The sequence below is a fragment of the Protopterus annectens genome, chromosome 11.part0 (genome assembly GCF_019279795.1).
Source record: "Protopterus annectens isolate FY-2018-M chromosome 11.part0, PAN1.0, whole genome shotgun sequence".
Lineage (NCBI taxonomy): Eukaryota > Metazoa > Chordata > Ceratodontiformes > Protopteridae > Protopterus > Protopterus annectens.
Window position 1 is genome coordinate 1,217,507,119 of NC_056745.1, and position 26,642 is coordinate 1,217,533,760.

At 38.9% G+C, this 26,642-nt stretch overlaps 1 protein-coding gene across 5 annotated transcripts in view; it reads left to right on the forward strand.

The window, feature by feature from the left end:
- LOC122815798 (CD276 antigen-like) overlaps positions 1-26,179 on the forward strand; it is a 278,889-nt gene extending 252,710 nt beyond the window's left edge. For 4 of the 5 annotated variants that reach the window (XM_044088594.1, XM_044088595.1, XM_044088591.1 and 1 more), the window contains exon 7: positions 21,173-21,660. In XM_044088594.1, the coding sequence (XP_043944529.1) occupies positions 21,173-21,183 (11 nt within the window). In that variant the 3' untranslated portion in view covers positions 21,184-21,660. Of the gene's footprint in view, positions 1-21,172; positions 21,661-25,648 lie in introns of those variants that run through there. The other variant, XM_044088593.1, reaches the window with a different exon arrangement.
- Positions 26,180-26,642: the final 463 nt, after the last annotated feature.

The following is a 26,642-nucleotide window of genomic DNA, read 5'->3' on the forward strand; positions in this document are numbered from 1 at the left end:
CATATGTTCTGCAAACTCCACATCTGAACTACAATCCCAAACTCAGATAGTATTCAACTCAGTCGAGGCATGGTTCCTAAAACATTGCCTCCTCTTGAATGCCAAAAAAAAAACAAGCTGTTACTCTTTACACCTAACAGTAAGTCCCCCCCCCAATCAATTTCTCTATCAAATCAAATAACGGCACCATTATAACCCCAAACTCTACCACCAAAATATTAGGAGTCTTAATTGACAATAACTTTACATTTGACAATCATATCAATAACACTATAAAATCCGTAAATAGAAAATTGGGCTCCCTATATAGAATAAAATCCTTCTTAACACCAACAGCCAAAGCTGCTATTGCCCACTCCCATTTAATCTCTACTCTTCTGTATGCTTCCCCCATTTATACCAACCTAAAGAAAAATAATCTCACTAAACTAACTAACTCCTATAATAATATTGCCAGGTTTGCCACTGGGAACCCATTTAGAACTCACCACTGTCTGAACTTAAAGCAGCTTGACTGGCTTGAACTAAAAAAACATTCTGATACTTTCCCAACTTACCATTGTTCATAGGATATTCTACCAGCCCAAGAACACACCGATACTCTCTAACCTTATTACCCCCTATGTAAACCTAAATTCCTTATGCTCTTCCACTAAACTACTGGCTAGCATTACCAAATCTAATAACGTGGCAGGTGACTCCTTGTTTTCTACTACCACTGGAAAATATTGGAACATGTTGCCATCAGAGCTAACTGCAATTCCCTCCTTCCCACTCTTTAAGCAAAGGCTGAAACAACATCTTAAAACACACTGGTTATGCCCTTGCTGTTACCCTGACTAATTGTCTGCATTCTTTTTTGCCATCTTTCCCTATCCTCCCTCCCCCTTACTTTTTAAACACTACTAACCCCTTGTAGCGTAAACTATTTTAAACTATTTCCTGAAAATAGGAAATGAAATAACTGAACATATTTGTTAACAACCTCACATACCTTACTGTAGGTGTACCTTATTTCCTTTCAAAGTTTCTGTATTTCTTAATTAGCTTATTTTACTGTAGCTAAGGCTCTCTAATTATTTCTAATGTATTTCTTTATATTGGTGTAAACATTTCGCTTTGAATATGGTACCTTCTTAGATAGTATTGACTTTGGAACTACTGTTTCTCTCATGTACTGTTTGTCTTACATTTTCATTTTTTTTTTCTCTCAGAATTGTACATTATAAACATTTAAATGTTACTGTGGAGCTTTTCTCCCCGGGCCTCTGCTGAAAATGGAAATATATCCAGTTGGACTATCCCGGTTAACAAATGTAAAATAAATAAAATCAATTAATAAATAAAATGTAACACAAACTGTAGACAGTGGTTACACAGTCAGTACAGCTTACCTTGATTTAACCAAAGCATTTGACACCAGTCCCTGTGCAAGTATAATTAGTAAACAAAATAAGTTACTGCCTGAGCCCTGTGTGATAAGTTGAATAACAATTTGGCTAAAAGACAGAAAATACATGGTACAGGTGGCAGGAGCAACAAAAGAGAACATGAAGGTGACCAGAGGTGTCCCACAGGGCCTAATGCAGTGACTTTTTTTGTTTAGCATTTACTTCTCTGAATTACTGGCTAGATACTAAAACCTTTATTAAACCAAATGGGTGGATGACTGCTAATTGGGAGTCATTTCCAAATCCTTCCTCTGATACAGAAGCTTTCCAGCTAGACATGGTGCATTGACAATGGGCTTAAATTAAATGCTAAGAAAATGCAACATGGGCACATTTGACAGACAACCCCCCCCCCAAGCATATTGCATAGACAATACCCCATATCAAAGGGAAAAGGTAGTCAGAAACATGAAACCTGAGTTGATAATTCCATCTCCTTTGATAACTGTGTAGCAATGGTCATCAGGAAGATGTTCTTCGTGTTTCACATTTGCAGTCATTGCATTTGGGTTATCTGCTTGCAGGTAGCCCTCAGTCAGCCTGATTAACAAAGTCTTGGGTCCTGCATTGGTTGCTGTCCCTTCTTCCATAACGACAGGTCATCAGGGGTATAAAACCATGCAGCCGACACCATTACATCAGTTTTTCTTGCCATGCGGTGCCCGAAGCAGAAGCAGTTCGCAAGTGCCGGTCAGCCGACTCCTGAAATTTTTGTCTTCAAGTTTCAGAACCGAAGTCTTCAACTAAAGCTAAGTACCCCATTGGGGAAACTTTTTCTTGCTCCTTACCGATGTCAGTAAAAGTTAATATTTGCATTACTTGTGGAAACCAAATACCTCATAAAGATTTTCATTCGTACTGTATTCCTTGCCTAAGCCCTGACCCCCGACATACCTTGCTGTTGGTTTTGTGCTTTATTTAATCAGCGCTCTATCCATCATCTGTATATTTTCACCTCTAAATATTTTGGTTCTCGGTTTAATTATCCAGAAATGTCATCGGTTAGCCATCCAACTACTGGGATTCCAAAAAAATGCAAAGATAAAGACAGAGACAGGTGCCGAGGTCCAAAACTGCCAACGACGCTTCTCCTAAGCCAGTCGCCAGTTTGGCGGTACTCAGTGAGGTGCTTTCGCAGCCCCTGATACCCACTACTTCTGATTTGCAGGCCTCTACTGAGACCCATTTGGAGTCCAGTATGCCGCGAGATGCTTCAGCTATGGAACCCGTGGATGTCTCTACCTTGGATGGGTCCGGAGCCGCTGTGCAGGCAACGGCTTCTGAGGGTGTATTCAGGCCTATGGACTTGAATATTAAACCAATGCCTTCTTCTTCTCTGAGGCCCAAATCTTGAACCATGCCTAAAAAAACGATGCCCAGGCCACATGCTCAGGCCTCTATGTCTAAAAAAGAAATGATAAGAATGGCTGAAGATCTAATAACTCTAATCAGGGGTAGCCAACCCCCCCCCTTTCTAAGAAGCCCAGGACTGAAGTGGTTTATGAATCTTCTGACCAGGATTCTGTTTTTTTCTGATTCTTCTGATGATTTGGATTTGCCCTTATCTACTTATGAGGATTCTGATGCAGAGGACTCCATTCCTTCTGCTTCCCCTCCAGAGGATTTTTCTTTTGGGGTAACCTTGCAAACTCTAAGGGAGCATTTCCACTGGGAAAGCCAGGATTTTTCTGATTCTAAAAACAGGCTTAGGGATTTCATACTCCTACCTCAGCATAGGCCTTTAGCTATTCCTCCTGTACTGGACATTGTTGATGATGCTTTTTCGGAATCTAGTTTGGCCCCTGATTCCTTGCCTCCTGCTCCCAGAAAACCAGACAGATACTACAGGGTCTCTGAGTCACACAAGTTCCTTTTTAAACATCCTATTGCAGATCCAGAAACTATTTCACAGGGGCCCAAGGGCATTAAGGCTTCTACTGCTAAAAATCCTACCCCTTCTGATAGAGACTCCAGGGCACTGGATAGATGGTGTAAGAAGGTTTACACTTCTGCAACCTTGGCCATTAGGGCTTTAAACTGCCAGTTTCATATGTTAAAGTATCAGCAACATGTTATTGGATTGCTTAAACAGAAAATGATGTTGATTCCTGACTGTGTGGAAAATAAAGAATTACAGAATTTAATGCATTCTGCTGAACAAGTTGGAAAACATATTTTGCAATGTGGTTTTGATTCATTAGAGGCCTCTTGCAGGGTCACTGTTACTGGGTCTGTGCTCAGAATGCATTCTTGGCTTAAGGAGCAATCTTTGCCTGATCATGTTAAAGCTAAATTGTTGGATGCTCCCTTAAATTAGGATCGCCTGCTTGGCAACAAGGCTGAGGAAGTTCTTAAAAAGATGGAAGATAAAGCTCAATCTATGGAAACTGTTAAAGATTTCTTACAAGTTCAGCATCCTAGATTTAGTAGGCACTGGCCCTCTAAAAATTGGTCCTTTCCAGCCCCTTCCAGGTCTTCTCAAGCCAAACCCAGAAACAGCAAAAGCCCCAGGTTTCAGTCCCAGGGGACACATAGGACTATGCAGTGGGGGGCCTCCACTTCCAAATCTGGGAGTAATAAGACTCCCCCCTATGGTAAACTGTCTCAATGACTTCCTTTTAAAATTTCCAAGCACTTATCAACTGACTGCCCCTTTGGGGGAAAGATTACTCTTCATGCAAAGAACTGGGGACTCATTACCCAGGACAAATGGGTTTTAAATATAGTGTCCCAGGGATACAGATTTCACTTCCACACATTGCCAACACCAAGCGGGTGGCCAGACCTACCCCCAAATCAGTGGGCAAAGGCCCGAAAACAAGTACTTTCTCTGTTAAGCATGGGGGCTATTCAACTGGTACCAGAAAAGGGACAAGGTTTCTACTCTAGACTTTTCCTGGTACCCAGAAAAGACAATTCACGGCGTCCTCTCCTGGACCTGTCTACTCTAAACACCTTTTTGGAGATTCCAAAATTCAAGATGCTGATTCCTCACCAGTTACTTCCTATGCTAGGCAAAGATGCCTGGTTGGCAACACTAGATTTAAAAGAAGCATACCTGCACATCCCAATCAGGGAATCTTGCAGAAGATACCTATGCTTCAAAGCAGGCTACATGCACTATCAGTTCTCTGCACTGCCCTTAGTCTTATCTACTGCGGCCAGTGTATTCACAAAGTGCCTAGCTCCAGTTATTGCATTTTGCAGGCAAAGAAATATTCAAATATATCCATACCTGGACGATTGTCTAATTTAGGCAGAAAGCTAGGTCATACTTTTGAATCATCTGGCCTTTGTACAAAGGGTTCTAACTTGTCTGGGGTACATCATAAATGAAAAGAAATCCCACCTGGTACCCTGTCAACAAATTATATTCCTGGGAGCAAGTCTGAATACAACTTCCCAGATGGCTTACCTCATGCCAGAGAAACAAATTCATTTGACAACCTACTTATTTATTTAATTTATTTATTTATTGACATTTGTTAACCGGGTTTGTCCAACTGGGCTTGTGGTCCATTTTCAGTGGAGACCCGAGGAGAAAAGCTCCAGTAGTACATTTTAAACAAGTACAATTTTAAACAATACTGAAATAATAGCAGTTATAGCGAAAAGATTCACATATGTTGGGTTACCTGCATAAAGTTAAAGTTGCATTAAAAAGAAGCTAAGTAACAATTTTACATTGCTATAGTTCAATAGGTCAACAATAAAAAAATTTTGTTTGTATAAAATTATGCAAATGTATAGTAGACACATTGGAGAGAGAGGTGTAATGAGGTGCTAAGTATGGTCCTTTTGAGGGTACATAAAGGGAAGGAAGACTAGGTAGGGTCATGGCAAGGACAGGTTCTGGAATTGAGAAGATAAGCTTTTAGTTCATTTTTAAAGTGTGAGGTGTGGGAGATTGATCGTAAGTCAAGGGGAAGTTTGTTCCAAGTATGGGCAAGGAAGTGTTTGTAGAGTAGTTTGCCTACTGACCTTTTTGGGTGGTAGATATCAAGTAATTGTTGGTTAGAAGTACGGAGGGTCCGGGATGGGATGTAGATAGAGACTAAGGAAGATAGAGATGGACAGAAGGAGGGTTTATAAAGAATATAGTGTAGCATGTAAAATTGATAAGATAGCAGAAATTGTGGAAGTTCAAGCCATTGAAGAGAGTTTAAAGAAATGCAGTGGTGTGAGTTGTATGGGGAGTTATTAATGAATCTGGCTATTTTATGGTAAGTCTGTTGGAGTTTGTTTAGAGGGGAGGCCTGGATATTGGTAAGAACTGGGGCAGCGTATAAGAGGGAGGGGAGAAGGAGTGCCTGGCCCAGGGTAAGTCTAGATTAAGGGATTAGCAATTTTTTGTTCCGATATAGCAGACCTAGGTTCTGTTTTTTTTTTTTTTAAACACTGGAGTATGTGTAGGTTGAACTTTAGTTCATCATCGATAATGACCCCTAGAAGTTTTGTGTGGGTGTCAGGTTGGATAGTTGTATTGTTAGAAGATGTAATAAAAAAGGAGGTTTTGTGATGAGAAAGAGAACGGGGAAGGAAAAGTAGGAGTTTGGTCTTTTTAGGATTGAGGATCAATAGGTTGTGAGAGAGCCATTGTTCAGTGGATAGTAGGGCCTGTTGGGTCAGGGAGTGTAGTTCAGGAATGTTATTTTATATAGATATAAGTGTGGAGTCATCTGCATACTGAATAAGGGAGGATTCTTTGCATGAGGTGTAAAGATCATTGGTGAAGAAGTTGAACACAAGGGGTCCCAAGATGGAGCCTTGGGGAACACCAGTGGAGATGGGAAGGAAAGGTGAGGAGGATGAGAGCCATTTGACAGATTGTTCCCTACCAGATAGGTAACTATTAAACCAAACAAGTGTGGAGGGGAATAGGTGGAGATTTGCGAGTTTGGATAGTAGTAGAGGATGAGAGACAGAATCAAAGACTTTGGAGAGATATAGGAAGAGACAGGAAATGAGTTTATTGTTGTTTAGGGCCTCTGCAATGATATGAGTGAAGGAGAGGAGGGCAGTGGTGGTGCTGTGGTGAGGACGAAATCCATGTTGGGTAGGGGTAAGTAAGTGGTGTGTGAGGAGGTTATTGAGAAGCTGTGAGTGAATACATTTTTCTAATATCTTAGAGAGGGGGGACAGAATGGCAATGGGTCAGTAGTTTGAGGAGTCAGTGGAGTTTCCACCTTTATGAAGAGGAATAGTGAAGAAAGATTTCCAAAGGGTGGGGACAGTTGATTCCAGAATAGATCGATTAATTAGTATAGATATAGGATAGGCAATTGGGTCAGCAACAAGTTTGAGGAATGTAGGAGATAGATTGTCAGTGGAAGGAGAGCAAGGTTTTAGCTTGAGTAGTAGAGATTTGATGTAAGTAATAGGAACTGGCTCAAAAGAAAACAAAGTTGTGTTAGTGGGACTTGAAGTGAGGTGGGTGTTGAAGTAGAGTTTGGCTTAGATGTTACCAGATTTTGGATGGAAGAGATAAAGTGTTTATTCAGGATGGTAACTGTTTCCTGAGAGGAAGAGTTAGGGTATGGGGAGGGATTAGAGGGCTTTCCAGGATAGATGATGTTGTTGAGAGTTAACCAAAATTTTTGAGGACTGGATTTATTGTTAAGCTGAGCAGAGCTATATTATAACTTTTTGTCATTAGTTGCATGTTTTTTTGCAAGGTTCCTCAGTTGCCTGTATTTTTGAAGAAAAGGTGGTTGTTTAGTTTTTTAAAACAAGTGGCCACAAAAACCCTGCTATCTGCCAGACAAATACTGCAAGCCTTGGGGTTTATGGCCTCCTGCATTCTTCTAATTCCATATGCAAGACTGCATATGAGGAAACTACAGTGGTATCTAAAAAGCCTATGGTGTCAACATTCTCAGGATCTAGAAGCAATGATTCCTATCCTACCTTGCCTATGCCTAGAGTTCCTTTGGTGGGCAGAGGCCTGCCACCAAAACAAAGGACTACCTTTCACACCACCCCCTGCCACCCAAACCCTAACAACAGACGCATCAGACTATGCATGGGGGGCTCACCTGGCAGGGAAGTGCATTCAGTGCAAATGGAACCCAAGTCAAATGCACCTGCATATCAATCAAAAAGAAATGTTAGCTGTACAGAATGCTCTGACAGCCTTCAAGGACCACATTCTTCCAGGACAACTAATGGTAAAGACGGACAGCACCACTGTTATGTGGTACATAAACAAGCAGGGGGGGTGCACATTTTTACCCCCTCTGCAGACTAGCCAAGGGATTGTGGAACACAGCCTTGAGCTACCAAGTGCACCTACAAGCCCAATTCCTGCCAGGAAAGTTAAATACACTGGCAGATGGACTAAGCAGAAACTTCATGGACCCACACGAGTGGAAACTGGAACCAAGGATTTTCAACATGTTGACAAGCATATGGGGGAGCCCAGATATAGACCTGTTTGCCTCTCCCCAGAACTACCAATTGGACAACTTTTGCACAAGGACTCCCCACAAACAAGCCTGGAAAGTGTATGCTCTGTCCTTCAGCTGGAAAATCTTATCAGTCTATGCCTCCCCCCCTTCTCTCCAAAGTACTACTAAAAACCAAACAGGACAAACCAAGGATGATTTTGATTGCTCCAGACTGGCCATGCCAACACTGGTACCCCCTCCTGCGCAGTGTGTCACGGTTATCCCCATGGCACCTGCCTCAGACTCCTTCCCTGTTGTCTCAGCAGGAGAACCAGATTCTGCACCCTCAGCTTCTAACACTGAACCTTGCAGCCTGGCTAATTACATAATCTCTCCTTTACCATCCCTCAGTAAACCTGTGATGGATATCATTTTAGAGGCAAGGAGGCCTAGCACTAGAAAATCCTATGCTGAAAAATGAAAAAGATTCTGTGTCCTGAACCAATCTCAATGGATGAGCACAGCAGCACCCAATTTACCTTAGATTTTACAATACTTAACTGAGATGCTTCACAAGGGCCTGACTTTTTCCTCCATTAAAATCCATGTCTCAGCCATTTCAGCTCATTATAACACAGAACCCCCCCCTCTCTTCTCTCATCCACTGCTCAAGCAGTTCTTCAGAGGGGCCAAAAATCTGAGACCACCCAGGAGAGCTCCAACCCCAGCCTGGGACCTTAACTTTGTTTTGGAGAAACTCACTGTACCTCCTTTTGAGCCAGCTGCTACTGCAGACTTAAAATTTCTTTCTTGGAAAACAGCTTTCCTTTTAGCAATCACTTCAGCTAGAAGGGTATCTGAATTACAGGCCATTATGGCAGTGGAGCCTTTCATCATTTTTCATGCGGACAGGGTGTCCCTCAGGACCAGCCCATCCTTAATGCCCAAGGTGGTATCCAGTGTGGCTCTTAATCAGTCCATTAATTTGCCAGCCTTCTTTCGCAATCCACAGTACAAAGGGGAATGGATACTGCATAAAGCTCAAAACATATCTTTGCTTCATAGACATTTTATAGCTCAGGTCTTAATTTTAGCAAGATTGCTCTCTATCTATGTTTGATAGTAAGACCAGAATCTAGTACATGTTCTGGCTAATGAAAGACTGTCTAGCATAAAATGCAGATATAATAGCTTGTGGCCTGTAGTCTTCCTATTAAAGAAAGCATCACGTTAAGGCTAAAATAGAAGGAGAAAATGGGAATGCAGGAATAAAGAAGAGTGGAAAGGGTATGCACACAAGGTAAATAATTGCATTAGCAAAGTATGAATGCTGCCAAAGGGGAATGAATACCTTTTTACACATAAAACAATGCAGCGAGTGATAAGGCAAACTAAAAGGTATTAAAGCATAAATCTATATCATTCTAAGCAAATGCTATAAAGTATATAAAAATCTGAAAAAAAAATAGCCAAGATAGCTGTGTTATCTACCTGCATGTTTGTAAGAACATACATGTGCAGATATTAAAATATTAATATTAATTAAGTAAAACAGTGTTCACCTGTAAGGCTTCATTCAAGAACAGTTCATAAATACTCAACCACAAAGCAACTTCTAAAGTTAAAGAAAACATATATTTTACTTAATTAAAGAATGATGTCATAGAGGCTTTAGTATAAATGTTAGCATTACTTTTATGAGATGTAAAAGGTCTAAAGAAGCCCATGAGGGTGAAAGCGCTAACCTGGAATTCCAATAAACCTTGGATTTTATACTACATGCTTGAACTATTACTTATAGTGCTACTAGTTTCCTCTGTGTATGGTCCGATCACCGTGGAGTGCTCTGGTGCTGTTTTTTTTGTTTTAAATTTATTTGGTATAGTTATCAGAGCATTTACTCCTACTTCACTCGTTTTATGTGGTTTAAAAAATGTGTTTTAAATGAGTTTGCATTCAGAATGGGTTTCAGTGGTAGTGGGTTGTAGTTCCATAGTTTTGCTACACTGTTTGACTATAGATAGTCATCTGCCGTATTAAATGATTTGGTTATAGTGAGTACTGATTTTTCTGTAGAATGGGAAATTCTATTGGGGGAGTAATGTTGTATTACGTTTTTAAGGGTAGTTTTCTGTCTTCTAGAGAAATCTGTGTATTGTGGTTAGTTGAAAGAGAGCTAGCTGATATGGCAGTTTTAACTAGGTTAATTCTCTGAGGGCAATTCAGTAGTGTGTTCTATTGTTATAATTTACTGCAAATTTGGCTATATTAATATAACACTGCTACAGCTGTGAGACTTGAATGTTAGAAGATTGGGGCAGCATGGAGGAGAGATGGAACTAAGAAAGAAAGTAGAAATTCTACATCTTCTGGCAATGTAAATGTGGTAGGTTTTTACTGTGTATAATGTACCTAGATGCTGATGATTTTTTTTTTAACTTCGTGATACACAGTAGTCAAATTTCCATTGCTCATGTTTGATTACACCCGTAATGGAGCCTCAACCATCTAGGAGTGCTGACAGTAACTCATTAAAAACATTACTACAGAATGGCAGTAGGGCAACAGCTTGCTCGTCTGGTACCTGATGACATTCCCCAAACTTGTGCTCCTCAACTCTGAGTTGGAAAAAAACAAAAACAAAAGGGCCGTACAGTTCCTTAAACTGTAGCAAATCTCTTGCTACTTAAAATTCATTACTGACATTAATTTTTGAATGCCAGTACTGGACTAGAGCATGCACAGATCACTAAAGTCTTTGGCAAATGCAGTATCGGCACTCAGAAACTAAAGGCTTTTTACTTAGGATTGCATTCCATAATATCCTGCACCTCAGGCAGCTGCCACCTTTTTCTGTACTAACTGTGCCTCTGAGACACAGATCCTAATACAGAAAATGGATCTAAAATAAGTAAGGGATGTCCAGAGTAGTTCCCTTTGAAAAGCATATTGGTAACAGTGAGTTTCTGTAGTTTGTGCTTAAATGTATGTATATGTAGGTTCATAGGTTGGTACTAGGCTATTGGCCCTAGGGCCTATACAAGCCTAGCCATAATTATTTCCTGGATATTTCTTCCCACAATATTTACTTCACTGGACCCCTGTCTAGCAGGGTGACTGACATGATCCCCAGGGTGAATTTCCTATCTCCCATCCAGTCGTCAAGGTTCCTTTTGAAGAGGGCCAAGGAGACGCTATGCTTGACATGTATGGGCAGTCTATTCTAGAGTATCGGGAGTCTCTGGGTCAGGAACCTATCCCTCCAGCATGTTTTGTTCATTGTGATGACAAGGTTTAGATCCCTGGAGCATGTGGCTCTGAGGGATTGAGATTTCTTTAAGTGGAGCATGTCCAACAGCTCGAGGTTTGACATGGCCTTGTATGTTAAGCAGAGATTGCATCTGAGTATAGCTGGAGTTTTTTTAGATGGTCAGCAGAGGGCATCTGCCTTAGGCCTGTGATTCTTTTAGTGAGGTATTTCTGCGGCCTTTTCAGCTGTTGCAGATGTCTTGTGAGGTACATAAAAAATGGGGCATTGTACTCTATAATGGGTCTAATGAGGGATGAGTACAGTGGGACAATGACCTCCTTTTTATAGATGAAAGGCCCTTAGTGATGAGATGTGCCACATAGAAGGATTTCCTGACTGTTGTGGCGATGTGGTTATCGAAGGTGAGACCACTGTCCACCTGTGTCCCTAAGTCTCTCATCACACTTTCTGTGTTTAGTGTACTGCCACCTATGTGGTAATTCATGGGTACATGTTTTTTCCCAAAGGGGATAACTATACATTTCTTTGCCTTAAGCTTGAGCCCATGGCTCTGGCATCAAGCATCTGTTTCTTTAAGGCTTTTTTGTAGAATAACTTCCCACATGTACCGAAATATGCTAATATGCATTGAAATATGCAGTACAATAAAAATGCATTACATAAAGACATCCCTTGAATATATAAATACTAACTAATAAATATATGACAGTCAAATATACATGCTGGGATAAACTAACTAACACTATCTACTCTATGCCATATGGTCCTAAAGGGAAATATCATATACATATAGGCCAATGCAGAAGACCATACTCCAGCATGTATATATTTGACTGTTTTTTAATTACATTTATCACAATTAGTAAGCAATAGCAACATTGGTGCATCTTTTGCATTCTTTTTGTAGAATACCCACATCATTTGGGGATTCAGTAATGGCTCCCAGTTTGCAGTCATCTGCGAATTTTGTTAGCCAGAGTCCCTTAGTGTTGGCCTGTACTTCAGAGAAGTAGATGTCAAATAAGAGCAGCCCAAGGACTGAACCCTGAGGTACTCCACTTGTTACTTGTCTGGAGCTGGATTTGGAGTCAGCTACTTTTACAGTCTGGGTTCTGTCAGTAAGCCAGTTGGCAACCCATCAAGTGACATAGGGATTTATGCCCAGCTTAGTATGTTTATCTATGATTCCAGAGTGGGGGATGGTGTTGAAGGCCTTGACGAAGTACAGATAGGCTGTGTGGAGTGCCTTACCCTCGTCCACAGCTCTGGTGACTAATTCGAAGAAGTCAGTCAGGTTCAGGAGACAAGTTTGGCCCTTCATGAACCCAAACTGGGTGGGGTCCATTGTTTGAAGGTTGCCAATGTCTTTTTTTATAAGTTCCATGATAATGCGTTCCATGCCCTTGCAGATCAGGCTTGTCAGACTTATGGGACCGTAATTCCCAGGATCCAAGGTGGATCCCCCCTTGTGGAGTGGGATAAATGTAGCTATGTGCCACTCAGTGGGCAAGAAGGCTGAGGTGAGGCTATGATTAAACATGACACTTAGGTGCGGTGCCAGTTAATTTAGTAGTTCATGTAGTACACAGACCGGGATGTCATCTGGTCCCATGGATGCCATATTCTTACCTTTGGAGAGTGCAGTTTCTTCCTGTGTGGCTGTGATTACCAGAATTTGGCAATCATTTGGTATTGAGATGGGCCCTTTAGGGGAGTGAGAGGAGGGTGAAGTTGGCACTAAATTGATCTGCCAGAATATTGCCAATATCCTTGGTATCAGTATATGTAATGCCATTCTGTTGTAGCTCAGAGCAGATCTGAGCATTGCCATTTAGATTCTTGACATAACTGTAAAATGCCTTGTGGTTATCTTTGGAATCTTTGGCAATTTTTTTTTCATAGCTAGCTTTGGAAGATTTTATGTGGGATCTCAGCTTCTTACTGAGGCTGGTAATGGAGTTTTTTGCATCCTGGGATTTTCCTCTTTTCTGCAATAGATTCTTCCTTCTATTGTATAGTTTGTTTATGGCAAGGGACCACCAGATTGGCTTCCTTTTTGTTGGAAGAGAGTGTCTTTGTTCTATTTGGGATGGCACGATTCATGCACAAGTGGATGTGCTTGTACAGTGTCTTAGTGTAGGATTCAACAGTCAAACTTTCAGCTCTCGTCTGCACGGGTGTCCTGAAGTTTGTCCCTTCTGACTTGAGTAGCATGAAGTTGGCTTTGGAGAAATTTTTTACTGAGGTTTCCTTACTGGGGGGTGGGGGTGGGATGTGGATGTCAAGGGTGATTAGCTTATGGTCAGACCTGACCAATGAGGTGGTGATCACTAGTGTGGACCATCTATCTCCCATGCTGGTAATGACCAAGTCTAGGATATTGGAGCCTCTGGTGGGACAATGGATTAGTTGATCCAGGGCATTGTGATTTATGAACTCCAAGAACCATTGGGAAAAGGTGTTGGTACCCGAGTAGTTTTCCCAGTTAATGGCAGGGTAGTTGAAATCACCCAGTATTAGGGTGTTTGGTTATATCTTAATATTTTCCAGTATGTTTAGAAAGGTGTAGTGAGAATCTTGGGGCATGGTGGGGGGTTTGTAGCAAGCTACAATTTGGATTGCAGTCTTACCTAGTGTTAGTTGCACCTGGAGAATTTCAGATGCATTGTGTTGGGCAACTAGCCTGGAAGTGTGAATATCCTTGGTGAATATGGACACCCCTCCACCTTTAGTGTTTTGGTCTTGGTTTGGTGGCTGAAAAGTGTGGTAAGAGTTGTAGCCTGGTATTGCAGGGTTGCTCTCTGGAGCCTTGAACCAGGTCTCAGTTACTGCACAAATATCGATGTTCTCCATTTTTAGAAGTGCCTCTAGAGAGTGTATTTTGAGTTTTAGACTTCTAGAATTGAGTAGCATTGCCTTCAGATTTTGCATACTTGTATCTGTTATGGTGGTGGTTTTGTCTTTTGAACCTTGCCTAAAAAAGGCACTTTAGGGGTGGCAAGAGCTTTAGCCAGTAACCTGAATCCCAGGGGTGACAGGTGCAGACCATCTCTGGCAAAGCATCGTGGTTTATCGATTATGTCATCCCAGGCAGACAGATAATGGATCCCCTTTGAATGTCACCAGAAGGTTAGTAAAGCTGCCCCTGACCACCACTTCTTGGAGTCTCACAGGTGGGTAAATCCTTTGAATTAGTGAAATTCTTCATTCACGGAGGATGACACTTACATATGTGCAAGAGAAGAGATAATTTCTTCAACTATTAACTTGCATAATGGTGTATTGCCAGGGAGAATGAATGTCTCTCTTCTTTGGAGGAAATGTATGAGGCCTAGACCTGCTTTCAAATGATGGGCTATACCTCTGGGATATTGAGTAGCCTCTTTTCTTTTCCAAAAACCTTTTTAAAGGCAAGATAAAATTTATGTAGAAACTCCACTTGGTTACAAAAAAAAAACTTCAACAGAGCAGTATTGGAGAAGAGCAGTTTTTGCTAACTAATGCAAATGAGAGTTTTCTTTAACAAATTATACTGACTTCAGCAACTAAACAATTTGCACTATTAATCTTTCTCGTTGGTTTTGTTTTTTTTAAACTCAACAGATATGATTATAAGAGTAAGAGGAATATGGATTCATCAAAGAAAATAATAATAATAATGATAATAAAATTAAGTGGAAGGTGGATTAATTAAAAAAGGAAGCTTCTCAGTGGGATTCAGATATCTGATGTTGCAGGAGCATGAATGAAAGACTCATCCTGCAATCTGCATCTCTTGCTGCTAAGTCCAGCCAACCCAGCTAGGAGAGGATGTGTTCATTTTCATATGTCAAGCCTTGAAAAGCTGGGTTATAGGAACATACTGTGGTTATGAAGTACTCCACAATCTACAATAACGTTGGTGAAAACACCACAAACTACAATATTTTAAAGTTATCATACAACCTTCATGACTCAACCACTTCTTTGATAAAGTTATAATGCTATGCATAGCAGAAAATATATTTCTACTTAGTGACATAAATTACCTCTCCACTGATTAAGCAAATTATGATTCATCTTATAAATGGGAGAAAAAATACTAGACTTAATGAATGATAACAATTAAAAAAAAATTAGAAAAACTGTTATCTAGATAAACATCCCTGCCAATTGTAGTAAGCTAAACATTACCTCGCTTACTTTTTACTCTAAGCACATTGCCATGGTGATCCATGTATACACCAAACCAAAACTAGCATCTTCTTGAATTTCTGAGTGGCATTTATGATGCCCTGGACATTCGGCTTGCACCAATCAACTGGGACTATGCCCGTCTATGGCATTTAGGGATAGAGTCCTGATTACAGCTCAGGCAACATAGGTACATTTAGTAGCAGAAGTGTCTGAAGCACTGGCAAGGGAGAATGGGCATTCCCAGACTAGGGGAAGAGAAGGGCTGAGTGTTTCCTCAGTCAGCTGCTGCAGTTCAGTTTCAGTACTGGAGACCAGAGAAACAAAAGTGAGGTGGTAGCAGAAGGTGGGCAGGGCATCCTGAGGACATTAATCACTTACAGAAGTTAGGCAAAGTTCAGCCCTGCAGCCCATTGCACATCCCATCCTTGGACATCATGGGGTGCATGCAGAGACAAGGAAAAAACAGATAAAATACTCGTTGGCAGGAGTGTGATTCTGCCCAGTGTTCTCATTCTCCTGACCACGCTATGGGCATGTGTCAAGTTTAGCACAAAGTAGACTGGCTAAAGAGATGTACAGGGAAATGAGCAGACAGCAGCTTATGGTCAACTGTAGAATGCCAAAAATGGAGAAAAAACAGCTGGGATTATACATTCGTCCTCCCATACAACTAGCTGATAAGTCAGTCATGGCCTTTTGCAACACCCTACATCACTATACTGGTAAACACTTTCCTATGAGGCATAAATATAGCAGAAAGTTCTACAGTAAACTTAAAAGGGATAAGTCACAAAATCAACAAACTATAAAAGCAAAAGGAAAGAGTGTAGAAAGCCTTCAAATTTTACACAACTCAGTGTAAAAAAAAACTAAGCTCAGCTTCAACCCTACCACATCCAGAAGAAAAAAAAAACCCTTCAAAACAAGGAAAGATTTATTTTTTTTAGTGAGAGATTTACTGGATCAGCTGGCACCCTGGATGATGCCACCCCAAATGGTTTCTCCAACCTCTCCAATAAAATGTCCTTAGGAGTTAAGGACCAAAAAGAAAAATAAGCACAGACAGTCATGAAGTTTGAAAATTATTTAAATATCAGAATCAATGTCAATGCTGCTTGTGAAGACAGATCAACACTTGAACCCCATAGCACAAATCACCACTGACTGAAGAAATGGCATTTAAGCAGTAATGACTGACATCATGGTTGTTTAAATAGTTACAAATACTGCTTACAGGGATTGGTTGACACCAACTCTAGTGTGCCAATTCACCCCCTTAACAGGTTGATCCAGGGTAGCTGTCCCCTTTGCCCAACCCAAATATGGCTTGATTTTATGTACAACTTGCCAACAAGACAGGTGACGGCCTGATCTGTGGCATGTAGGAATAAAGTACTGACTACAGCACAGGTAGTCTGCTTTTGAATGGCAGCTCTGGTGCCTTTAGGAGCTGACTTACAACCATGGGAGTATGTGACTTCTGCCAGTGCACCCATCCTGGTGGAAGGGATGCGACTCCAGCTAGCCACATGGGTGCACCTACTAGGAGCATTAGATGATACACTCCATGAACTTTGAACTTGCCAAACCCACCCTGTCAGATACATTCACCCTCTGAGTGAAAGGGCACTTAATGTGCAAGGCATGCTTCCTCTGGGAAGACAGTGATTCAGACATTAAAGGAGCTGCTGAACTGTTTTATAGTGAAAGACTACAACTACGTTAACTCTTCACCTATGGCTGACATACAAAACATTAAAGAATCTCATACTATTAGAAACACTTTGGTTATATTAGTGAGCTGTCAAACTTTATACATAATATCATCCATAAAATTAAATGTGGCAACCTCATATCTCAAAGACTCCCATACCTACTGAATAAACTACCCCTCTCAAACTCAACCCATCAATTTATATCTTCAAGAAGGAGCTGCATGACTGCAAAGGAGCTTGCAAGTTTCATTCTAGGATAAGGAGCATCAAGCTCCATTACAGCCAATGGGCATTAATCACGCAATAATGTTCAACAGGGTGAGTGTTATGACGGAATGTTGTGAGGCGCACTGCTCCAGGTGGAGGGTTGTACCACCCCTGGAAGGGCATTAATTCCCTGATAACTCCCGCTCTGGAGGGCATTATTGTGTTTAAAGAATGGTCTAACTGTTAAATTGTGTTGTATTATGTTTTTTTTTTAATATCACTATGTAATTGTTTAAAGATTTTGATGCAAAATAGTTCCTTTGCCTAATAGTTCAAACTTTCTGTACAATATGGAATTTTTGTTGGAGGAAACATTTTACATCCAACTGCAGACATTAGAGTTTTATCCTGTACTTCTTACTGTGTAGGCAGTGTGTGCTGATGGATTGCCTATTGGAATCAAAAGTGATTGGTAAGCATTGTCTCAGTCTCTCTCTTTCTCTCTCTCTCCCCTTACTCATGCTATCTGTCTTTCTATCCATCTCTGTCTCCCACACACACACACACACACACACACACACACACACACACACACACACACACACACACACACACACACACACACACACACACACACACACACACACACACAGACTTACAAAAGCACAAGTACTTATACACATATTCACATTCATTGTTTTTTTTTATTTTACATTTGCTAAACAGTAATGCCATGTTTATTGAACATAAACAATGGTGGCCATTTGCTTTTTGTTCTGTCCAAGCTTCAAGGTACCTTAATAAGTTTCTGTGAAGCAGTGGACTTGTGTTTTTTTTTTTTTACTTGTACATTAATACCTTGTTGGAGAAGTTTTGTTCTCTAAACAGGGTGAAGCTGTATGTGTCACTCATTTTCTAAGTGGGTTTACCAACCAATATGAACATATGAACTTATGAGATAATGAAGTGTCAGAGGTATCCCTTCATGAAATGGCATTCTGCCTGTTCTATTAGTCTACACACAGAGATGTATGAGGAAGGTAATACTGGCAACTCCTGACACCAGGGAAATACTGGTAACATAAAGCATTAGTTAGTGGCACCCACTGGCATTAAAAGTAGATGCTGGTGCCTATATGGAGTACATGATGGATATGTGCCCATGTGCTGAAAAAATAGCTAGCTAGATAGATAGATAGATAGATAGATAGATAGATAGATAGATAGATAGATAAAGATAGATAGATAGATAGATAGATAGATAGATAGATAGATAGATAGATAGATAGATAGATAGATAATGCCTTAAAACACAGCATTCATCCAGATTAATGATGGCAGACTGATACTGGTATTCAGCAAGTGCAGATATGTCGTCCGAATGTAATATTTGTAGCAAATCAAGCATCATGAGGGAGAATTACTATTTATGACAAGAGATTGACTGAAATCAACTGGCTGATTGTGAGTGGAGCACAGACATCTGTAGTGGTGCCTCTAGACATTGACTTTAATCAGCAAGGTGAGAACTGTGTCCTGACCATGGCAGATTCAAACACATGCTAGAAAAATTTCCTTTTTAGATGTCAGTGCAGATGATTGGTGTCTGATGCCCATAAATCAGCAATTTAAGCATGTTTGTAACTAGTGCAAGGCAACACATGCTGGTGATTTTGACACTGATGTGGACTCTTTGGGTCTACTTATCAGAAATTAGCAATCAAGTTCAAGAGACACAGTCATCAGTAAATACTACCTGTGATCCAGGTGTGTTTAAGATTTGTTTACCAGTTTAAATAATTTCAGATGTATGAGATGATTGAACATGTTCCTTTATAATATAATGAAACTCAGCACTTCTAAATATAGAACTTCTTGGACCTGTTTGCATGAAACTATTCATTTCCACATGCAATGTAAACACATGTACACTACTGTCATGTGAGTTTCATGTTGTGACAACACATGAAAATTAAAGAAAAGGAGCAGCCCCCCTTCCCCAAGCTCATAACACCCTCCTACTTAATTATTCTTAATTCAAGGTCATTCCACCTCTAGAAAACAGTGATTATCTAGTGTGTCTCTTTTACTGTGGGACAGTGACATCTGTACGTCAGTACAATTTATTATAAATTACTACAATACTAGTCGATACACATCACTACAACATGTATTAGTCACAGGTTTTCATAATGCCTGCAGAATATGGAAACTCTGTAGCCTGAATCTTTAACATGTTACAAGACAGAGACAAACAGGAAGGTTTGCCAGTCTGATAAGCTGCATATAGTCTTACTTAATCGGTTGCAGCCCAAAATGATGTTGTTTCCATTAATGTTCTTTGTTATTATTATTATTATTATTATTACTGAGGAGCACACTCAAAAAGCATAATTTCATACTATTTTTGGCAACATTATTTATGGCCTACATTCTACCACCCTAAACAGCAGTCATATATACTGACAGATAATAGAAATTTTGTGCAAAGCAATTTAGTAGCCTGACACTTTCTAATAGTCATAAAGGACTATTTTTGGGGACTAGTGATGCAAGGATTTATATCTCTCAAACAGTTTCAGATTTTGTAGTAAACATCTTAACAGTATACTCTATATTCAGTTATACTTTTGTACTTAAGTTATGCTTTTAGGTGCATACCATTTGTACACTAATTAGCACAGATACTGATAATATTACTTTTTGGGACAAATGGATGTTCAATGCCTTCCTGTTTTTGTTTGGGTTTTCACTAAGTGTTCCAGTTTCCTTCTACATTCAAAAGACATGCCATTATTCGAACTGTTGATGTCTGATTTTTATTGATTCTATTAAAGTACAGCATGCACAGGTTGATTCATCATAGTTAATGACTGACATATCTTGCATGTTACATAGATGCTGAGGCAGAGGTTATCCACTGATAATGACTGTAATGCTAAATATAAAATTTATTTTCTGCCTTGTGCTGAAGGTACTGTATTCATCAACTCTATGATGCAGTAGACAGTTATTCCAAATAAACGTTCTTAATGACAGAGAAAAATACGCAGTTCCAGTTCCAGAAAACACATATTCCTCCTAATGTTGCTTTCAGTTGCAGCTACCTCAGAGTGTTTAGAAACCTGCAGTCATCAATAACTCAGAAAATGCAGTGTTTCCAAAACTGTAATGTGCATTACCTACCTTTCATTTAGCATTCTGGAGCTTGATCCTGAACACCTGCAGCAGGATTTAAGGACAGGTACATCAAGCATTTAATTTCCCATGTTACTCCATTTGTAATAAGTGAAAGATTGTCTTTGGAAGCCAGTGTGTTAGCTGATCCCACAACTTATCATGCAGAAATGATTTATACTAACAACAATTTCAAAGTCATATTTCTGCAGTTTCACACCATCTTGTTAGCTCAATCTCTCGATTAATGTCCTGTTTTGTTACACAGACAATTATACAGCAAACTTGTACTGCAATAAATGTGTAAAATATCTGAAAGTATGAATGCAGCAATTGATTTTGTCAATAGGATAACAGTCGCACCTCTGATGAAATACAATCCATGGTGGTTAACGATATTGCAAAGTCCAAATAACTGTTTCAGACAAAAAGAAGGAAAAAATGACAGCAGTGACACTAATGCAGTAGACACCACAGAGGTTAGACACGTTTCAAAAATAAATATAATCTGTCTTCCATTTTTGAAACCTACAGAATGTCTACCCAGTTCTGCTCCATGATGATGTAATTCATGTTGGAGAAGAAACACTGAGTCCTTAGTTCTACATAGCTGATGAAATGCACAACTATTTATATTTTTAAACCTATGGAACATTTAGTATCTGACAAACACTAGTAATAAGGGATTTATAAAACTTAATCTTCTAATACTGTTATAATTGCAGTGATAGTCATGTACAATTATAAAATATGTTACAGAACAATATCATGATTTGTCTTCTTTTTCAGCCTTTGTGTAAATTCCTTTGGAGACAGTAGAATTAATGTGATTCAGATATCAAATGTCTCACATCACAGTGATCTGAAGATCATAACACAGATTTCAGAGGAGGCAAATGGAGGTTCAATGTCTATATTAATATTGCCAGAATCAAGTAACTTATGCTCCATTGCATGCTAACATCTCAAAACTTACATGGTGTTGGAAAAAAAACTAACTTTGGTATTTAAACAGCAGGTAGTACAGTGGGAGAGGTATTGGGAGTTGTTTATATTCTTAATTACAAAACAGTAGAAAGGATTTTATTATAGTTATTAAAGAATAAAGTTGTTTTTATTAATAAAACACAAATATGGCTAAGCAAAGTGCTGCTGATAGCATATGTCTTGTTTGTATGTTTTTTAAGATAAGCAAATCCATTACTGAAAATTTATATAAAATACAAGCTTGGATTATTTCTGCATTAATTACTCATGGCCTGACCTCCACAAATAAAAACAGAACTTCTCACAGAAAAAAAAAAATCAAAAAAAGATTTAATAACAAAAAATAAACATCGGTAAGTGCTTTCCTGGTAAACATCAAACTGCTTCATCAGATCAAAGATTTAATACACTGCAACCTTAAAAACTAAAGTAGCAACCAATCATTAACAAAAGAACAATCACATGCTAAAAGTCCATTCATAAAAAACATGGTCCATTCATAAAATTACAGCCAATAAAATCAATGTCTTAGACCATGTGCCTTCAGTACTGGCTTAACTGATACTGTTTCATTCAAGCCGGGAAATTTATCTGCCTGGAGGCTAACGATCCATTTTAATTCTGTATACTTAGTCTTGTTTTTTACATCCTCTCCTCTTAAACAGTCCCCATTACTTCTAAAACGAAAAACTTATGAGCTGAGCCAGCATCATGCACATGTTTAGCTAAAGAGTCTGTCATTCTCCCATTCCGAATATCACTAAGATGTTCTAATATACTCTCCTTAAATAAGAGATTGGTTTTCCAACATAAAAACCGTCACAAGCACAGCATTGAGTGAAATAACATTTTTCGTTTTACAATCTGCATAAAAATTAAAGTTAATAGTAGCAGACAGGCATGGATGTATAAAGGAACTCTTTGTGTATACATATGAACAAACTGTGCATGACCTACAACAAAACGTATCCTTATGAATCGAACTGGTAAATCTACAATCAAAATGCTTATAACATAACTGTCTTTTAAGTGGCAAATGATTGTAGAAAGTAAATTTAGGGCATGGTCCAATCATATCCTTGAGTGTATCATCAGCTAATAATACCAGCCAGTTCTTTCAAACAACTTCACAAACAACTCCAACAGTACTGGAGTATGTTAAAACAGGTCTGAGGAAAAATGATGAGAAATACTTTGGGCAGCCGCATTGACATCATTCTCTACAAAAAAAATGGTCTAACAGTGGTTCCCCTCACTGGGAGTATACTATTAACAACATTTTGAACGTCACCCTTGGAATAACCATGAGAAATAAAGTCATAGGATGCCATATTAACTGCTTCTAGAGCAGTACCATCATCATCATTATGAAGTCGCATAGTCCTGAGAAGTTATCCTTTCACAATATTATTTGAAATATGTAGTGGGTGCATACTTTGTGTACAAAGTTATTTTTCCTATGTGGTTTCCTATAAGTTCTAGTGGCTGCATTTTCAAGGTCATTCCTACTGGTCATAACATCAAGAAAGTCAATTGAATCTTTAGAAAAATTCATAGAAAAATGTAAGAAATCAGTTGTGGTGTGTAAATAAATCAACAAAATATATAAGATCCTCAGTCTTCTCCTTCCAAACTAAAAGCACATCATCAACAAACCATCTATAATAACTAATCTGATGGATAAAGGGATTATTGTTATATACATGATCATATGGTACAACTGGTATAACTGTAAACAGTGTCTCAATATCTAACTTTAAAGCTTTAAGGAGCTACATGACCCACCCATGAATCCTATAGTTTCTAGTTATGGGTGGGTTACGGAGCCATTATCCATTTTTGTTGAAAAGACCGTATGTCCTATTTTAGTTGGAGTACCTGGAGCATTGAAATACACTAAAAGCTTTCTCACTGACCTATATGCCTGGTATAAAGATCTGGAATGAGATTATGACTTAATATTTGCTATGTTAGATATTGGGTCACTGTTTACAGTTATACCAAATAACTATGGTGTTGAGAATGTCAGGGCTTTTCTTACATGCCATAGTGACTTTGTCCTCACAGAAAGTGATGCTTGTATGTGTACTAATTGAGCTAATAGCAGAAAGCAATGTTTTTCTCTTTGAGCACAGCTATTATTTACAACGTACTGGTGTAGCTATGGGTACGGTTTGTGCCAATTCCTATCATAACCTTGTTCTAGCTAACTGGGAATATGACCATGTATATAACAATAATCCCTTTGTCCATTAGATTAGTTATTATAGATGGTTTGTTGATGATGTGTTTTTAGTTTGGAAGGGGAAGATTGTGGATCTTATATCTTTTGTTGATTTTTTTCCACACCACAACTGATTTTTACATTTTTCTATTAATTTTTCTGAAGATTCAATTGACTTTCTTGATGTTATGATCACTAGAAATGACCTTAAAAATATGGCCACTAGAACTTATAGGAAACCACGTAGGAAAAATAACTTTGTACACAAAGCTAGTATGCACCCACAACATATTTCAAAGAACATTGTGAAAGGACAACTACTCAAGACTATGCATCTTTATAAGGATGATGATGGTGCTGCTCTAGAAGCTGTTAATATGGCATCCTATGACTTTATTTCTCATGGTTATTCAAAGGGTGAGGTTCAAGATGTTGTCAATAGTATACTCCCACTGAGAGGGACTGCTGTTAGACCATTTCTTTGCAGAACATGATGTCAATTTAGCTGCACAAGATGTTTCTCATCATTTTTCCACCAGATCTGTTTTTCCATTCTCTGGTTATGTTGGAGTTGTTTGTGAAGCTGTTTGAAAGAACTGGCTGGTATTATTAGCTGACGATGCACTCAAGGATATGATTGGACCATGCCCTAAAGTTGCTTTCCACAATCATTTTTCACTTTAAAGACAGTTATGTTATAAACATTTTGATTGTAGAGTTACCAATTCAATTCGTAAGGCTATGTTTTGTTGTAGGTCATTCACAGTTTGTTCATATATATGCACAAAGAGTTCCATTATGCATCTGCGTCTTTTTGCTACTATTAACTTTAATTTTTATGCAGACTGTAAAATGAAAAATGTTTATTTCACTTAATGCTGTGCCTGTGATGGTTTTTATGCTAGAAAAAACAATTTCTTATTTAAGGATAGTATATTAGAACATAGGCAGCCGCGGTGGTGCAGCGGTTAGTGTTGCTGCCTCACAGCAAGAGGTTCCCCTGTTCGATCCTCAGCTGGGGTGCTTTCTGTGCGGAGTCTCCAAGTCCTCCCTGTGGTCGCATGGGTTTCCTCCGGGTGCTCCGGTTTCATCCCAAAGACATGCTGCAGGTGGATTAGACACTCTAAATTGGCCCTAGGTGTGAGTGTGTGCATGTGTGTGCCTTCTGTGGATGGTTGGGCGCTGGGCTGGCAACTCGACACTGTAAAACTCCACTGCCAATCATGAGCAGACAGTGATCTGCTGTGGTGACCCCTAACTGGGAAAAGCCGAAAGAAGAAGAAGATATTAGAACATTTTAGTGATATTCAAAATCTGAGAATGATATACTCTTTAGCTAAACATGTGCATGATGCTGGCTCAGTTCATAAATTTTTTTGTTTTAGAAGTAACGAGGGACTGTTTAACAGGATGGGATTTGAAAAACAAGACTGAGTATGCAGAATTTAAATGGATCATTAGCCTTCAGGCAGATACATTTCCTGGGTTGAATGAAACACTATCACTTAAACCAGTACTGAAGGCACATTGGCTAAGACATTGATTTTATTGGCTGTGATTTTATAAATGGACCATGTTTTTTATAAATGGACTTTTAGCATGTGATTGTTCTTTTGTTAAAGATTGGTTACCACTTTAGTTTATAAGGTTGCAGTGTATTGAATCTTTGGTCTGATGAAACGGTTTGCTGTTTACCCCAAAAGCATTTATCAATGTTTATTTTTTGTTATTAAAACTTTTTTTGATTTTTATTTTCTGTGAGAAGTTCTGTTTTTATTTGTGGAGGTCTGGCCATGAGCTGCGGTGTCATTGAGCATTTTTTCTTTTTGTTGTATTTTGCTTTTGGATTGCTCTACGTCACCTGCCTACTAGTTCTTGTTTTTATTATTTCTGCATTCCAATATGTTATGGTATTGATGTGAAAATGCTAAATGTATGACTATTATCATTATAAAGTATTTTCTGAACAGCATTGCTGTTGCAATTTTAATAGCCTTTAATGTTTATGACAATTTTATATTCACTTTGCTTATGTCTTTTAACTTGATTTTCAGAAAATGCTTAGGAATCTAAAGGTGCATATTGACTGATAAAGTGGCAACATTGTATGATGGTATGTGTGTGCGTGAATGAGTGAAGCAGCAAAGGTCTGATCATCATTATCAGGATGAGAAGAGACGGCAGGAGTGTCTTCCTATGCTACAACACTATTCTACTGCTGCAAGCCAGGACAATTGCATTGAGCATCAAATAAAAAAATGGCCCAGGGCCATTGTGTGGATAAGACCTGCACAGACAGAGTGGAATGAACCACAGGCTGGACCATGTCTTGTTTTGTTTCTAGATTGAGATTTGACTGTGAAAGGCATGTATATGAAATGTCCATGTATTCAGAAAGAACTGCAGAAAGTGATTTCATGTCTTTATTACTAATGTAAAAATAAGCTGCATGTTTCTATTCATGAAACTATTTTATTTTGTAGAGATTTGCATGATAAATTCAACATTCACAGAAGTCTATTACTGTGTTTTGTTTTAAAGCAGATCATCTTTGTTTAATAAACATGATTTTTTCTTTTTCCAGATTTCATAATGTTAAAATGTATCATTTATATAAAAACAAAGCATATAAGAACATGTTACATAATGCTGCCATAACTGAAAATGACTGGATGAGTCCTATAACCTAACAATACTAGGAGGACTATATTAAATTTTCTAGTAATGCTGTCATAATGCTGGTATGGCAGTAATAACCAAAATGTCCGACAGTGTAGACCAGCTGTGTAGTTTTATTATATTGACATTCTAGGAATGAATTAACACACACACACACACACACACACACACACACACACACACACACACACACACACACACACACACACACATATATATGTTCTTAGTAAACACACAGCCAAGGAAAACATACAGAATCTTAGCTTAACCGCATTTTCAAAAAAAAAGGAAGAAGCTACATTTCCAAAAAAAGGAAAGAGAATTCAATTATTTTAATTATTTCAGTTCTGCTTAAGTATTTAAGTGCAC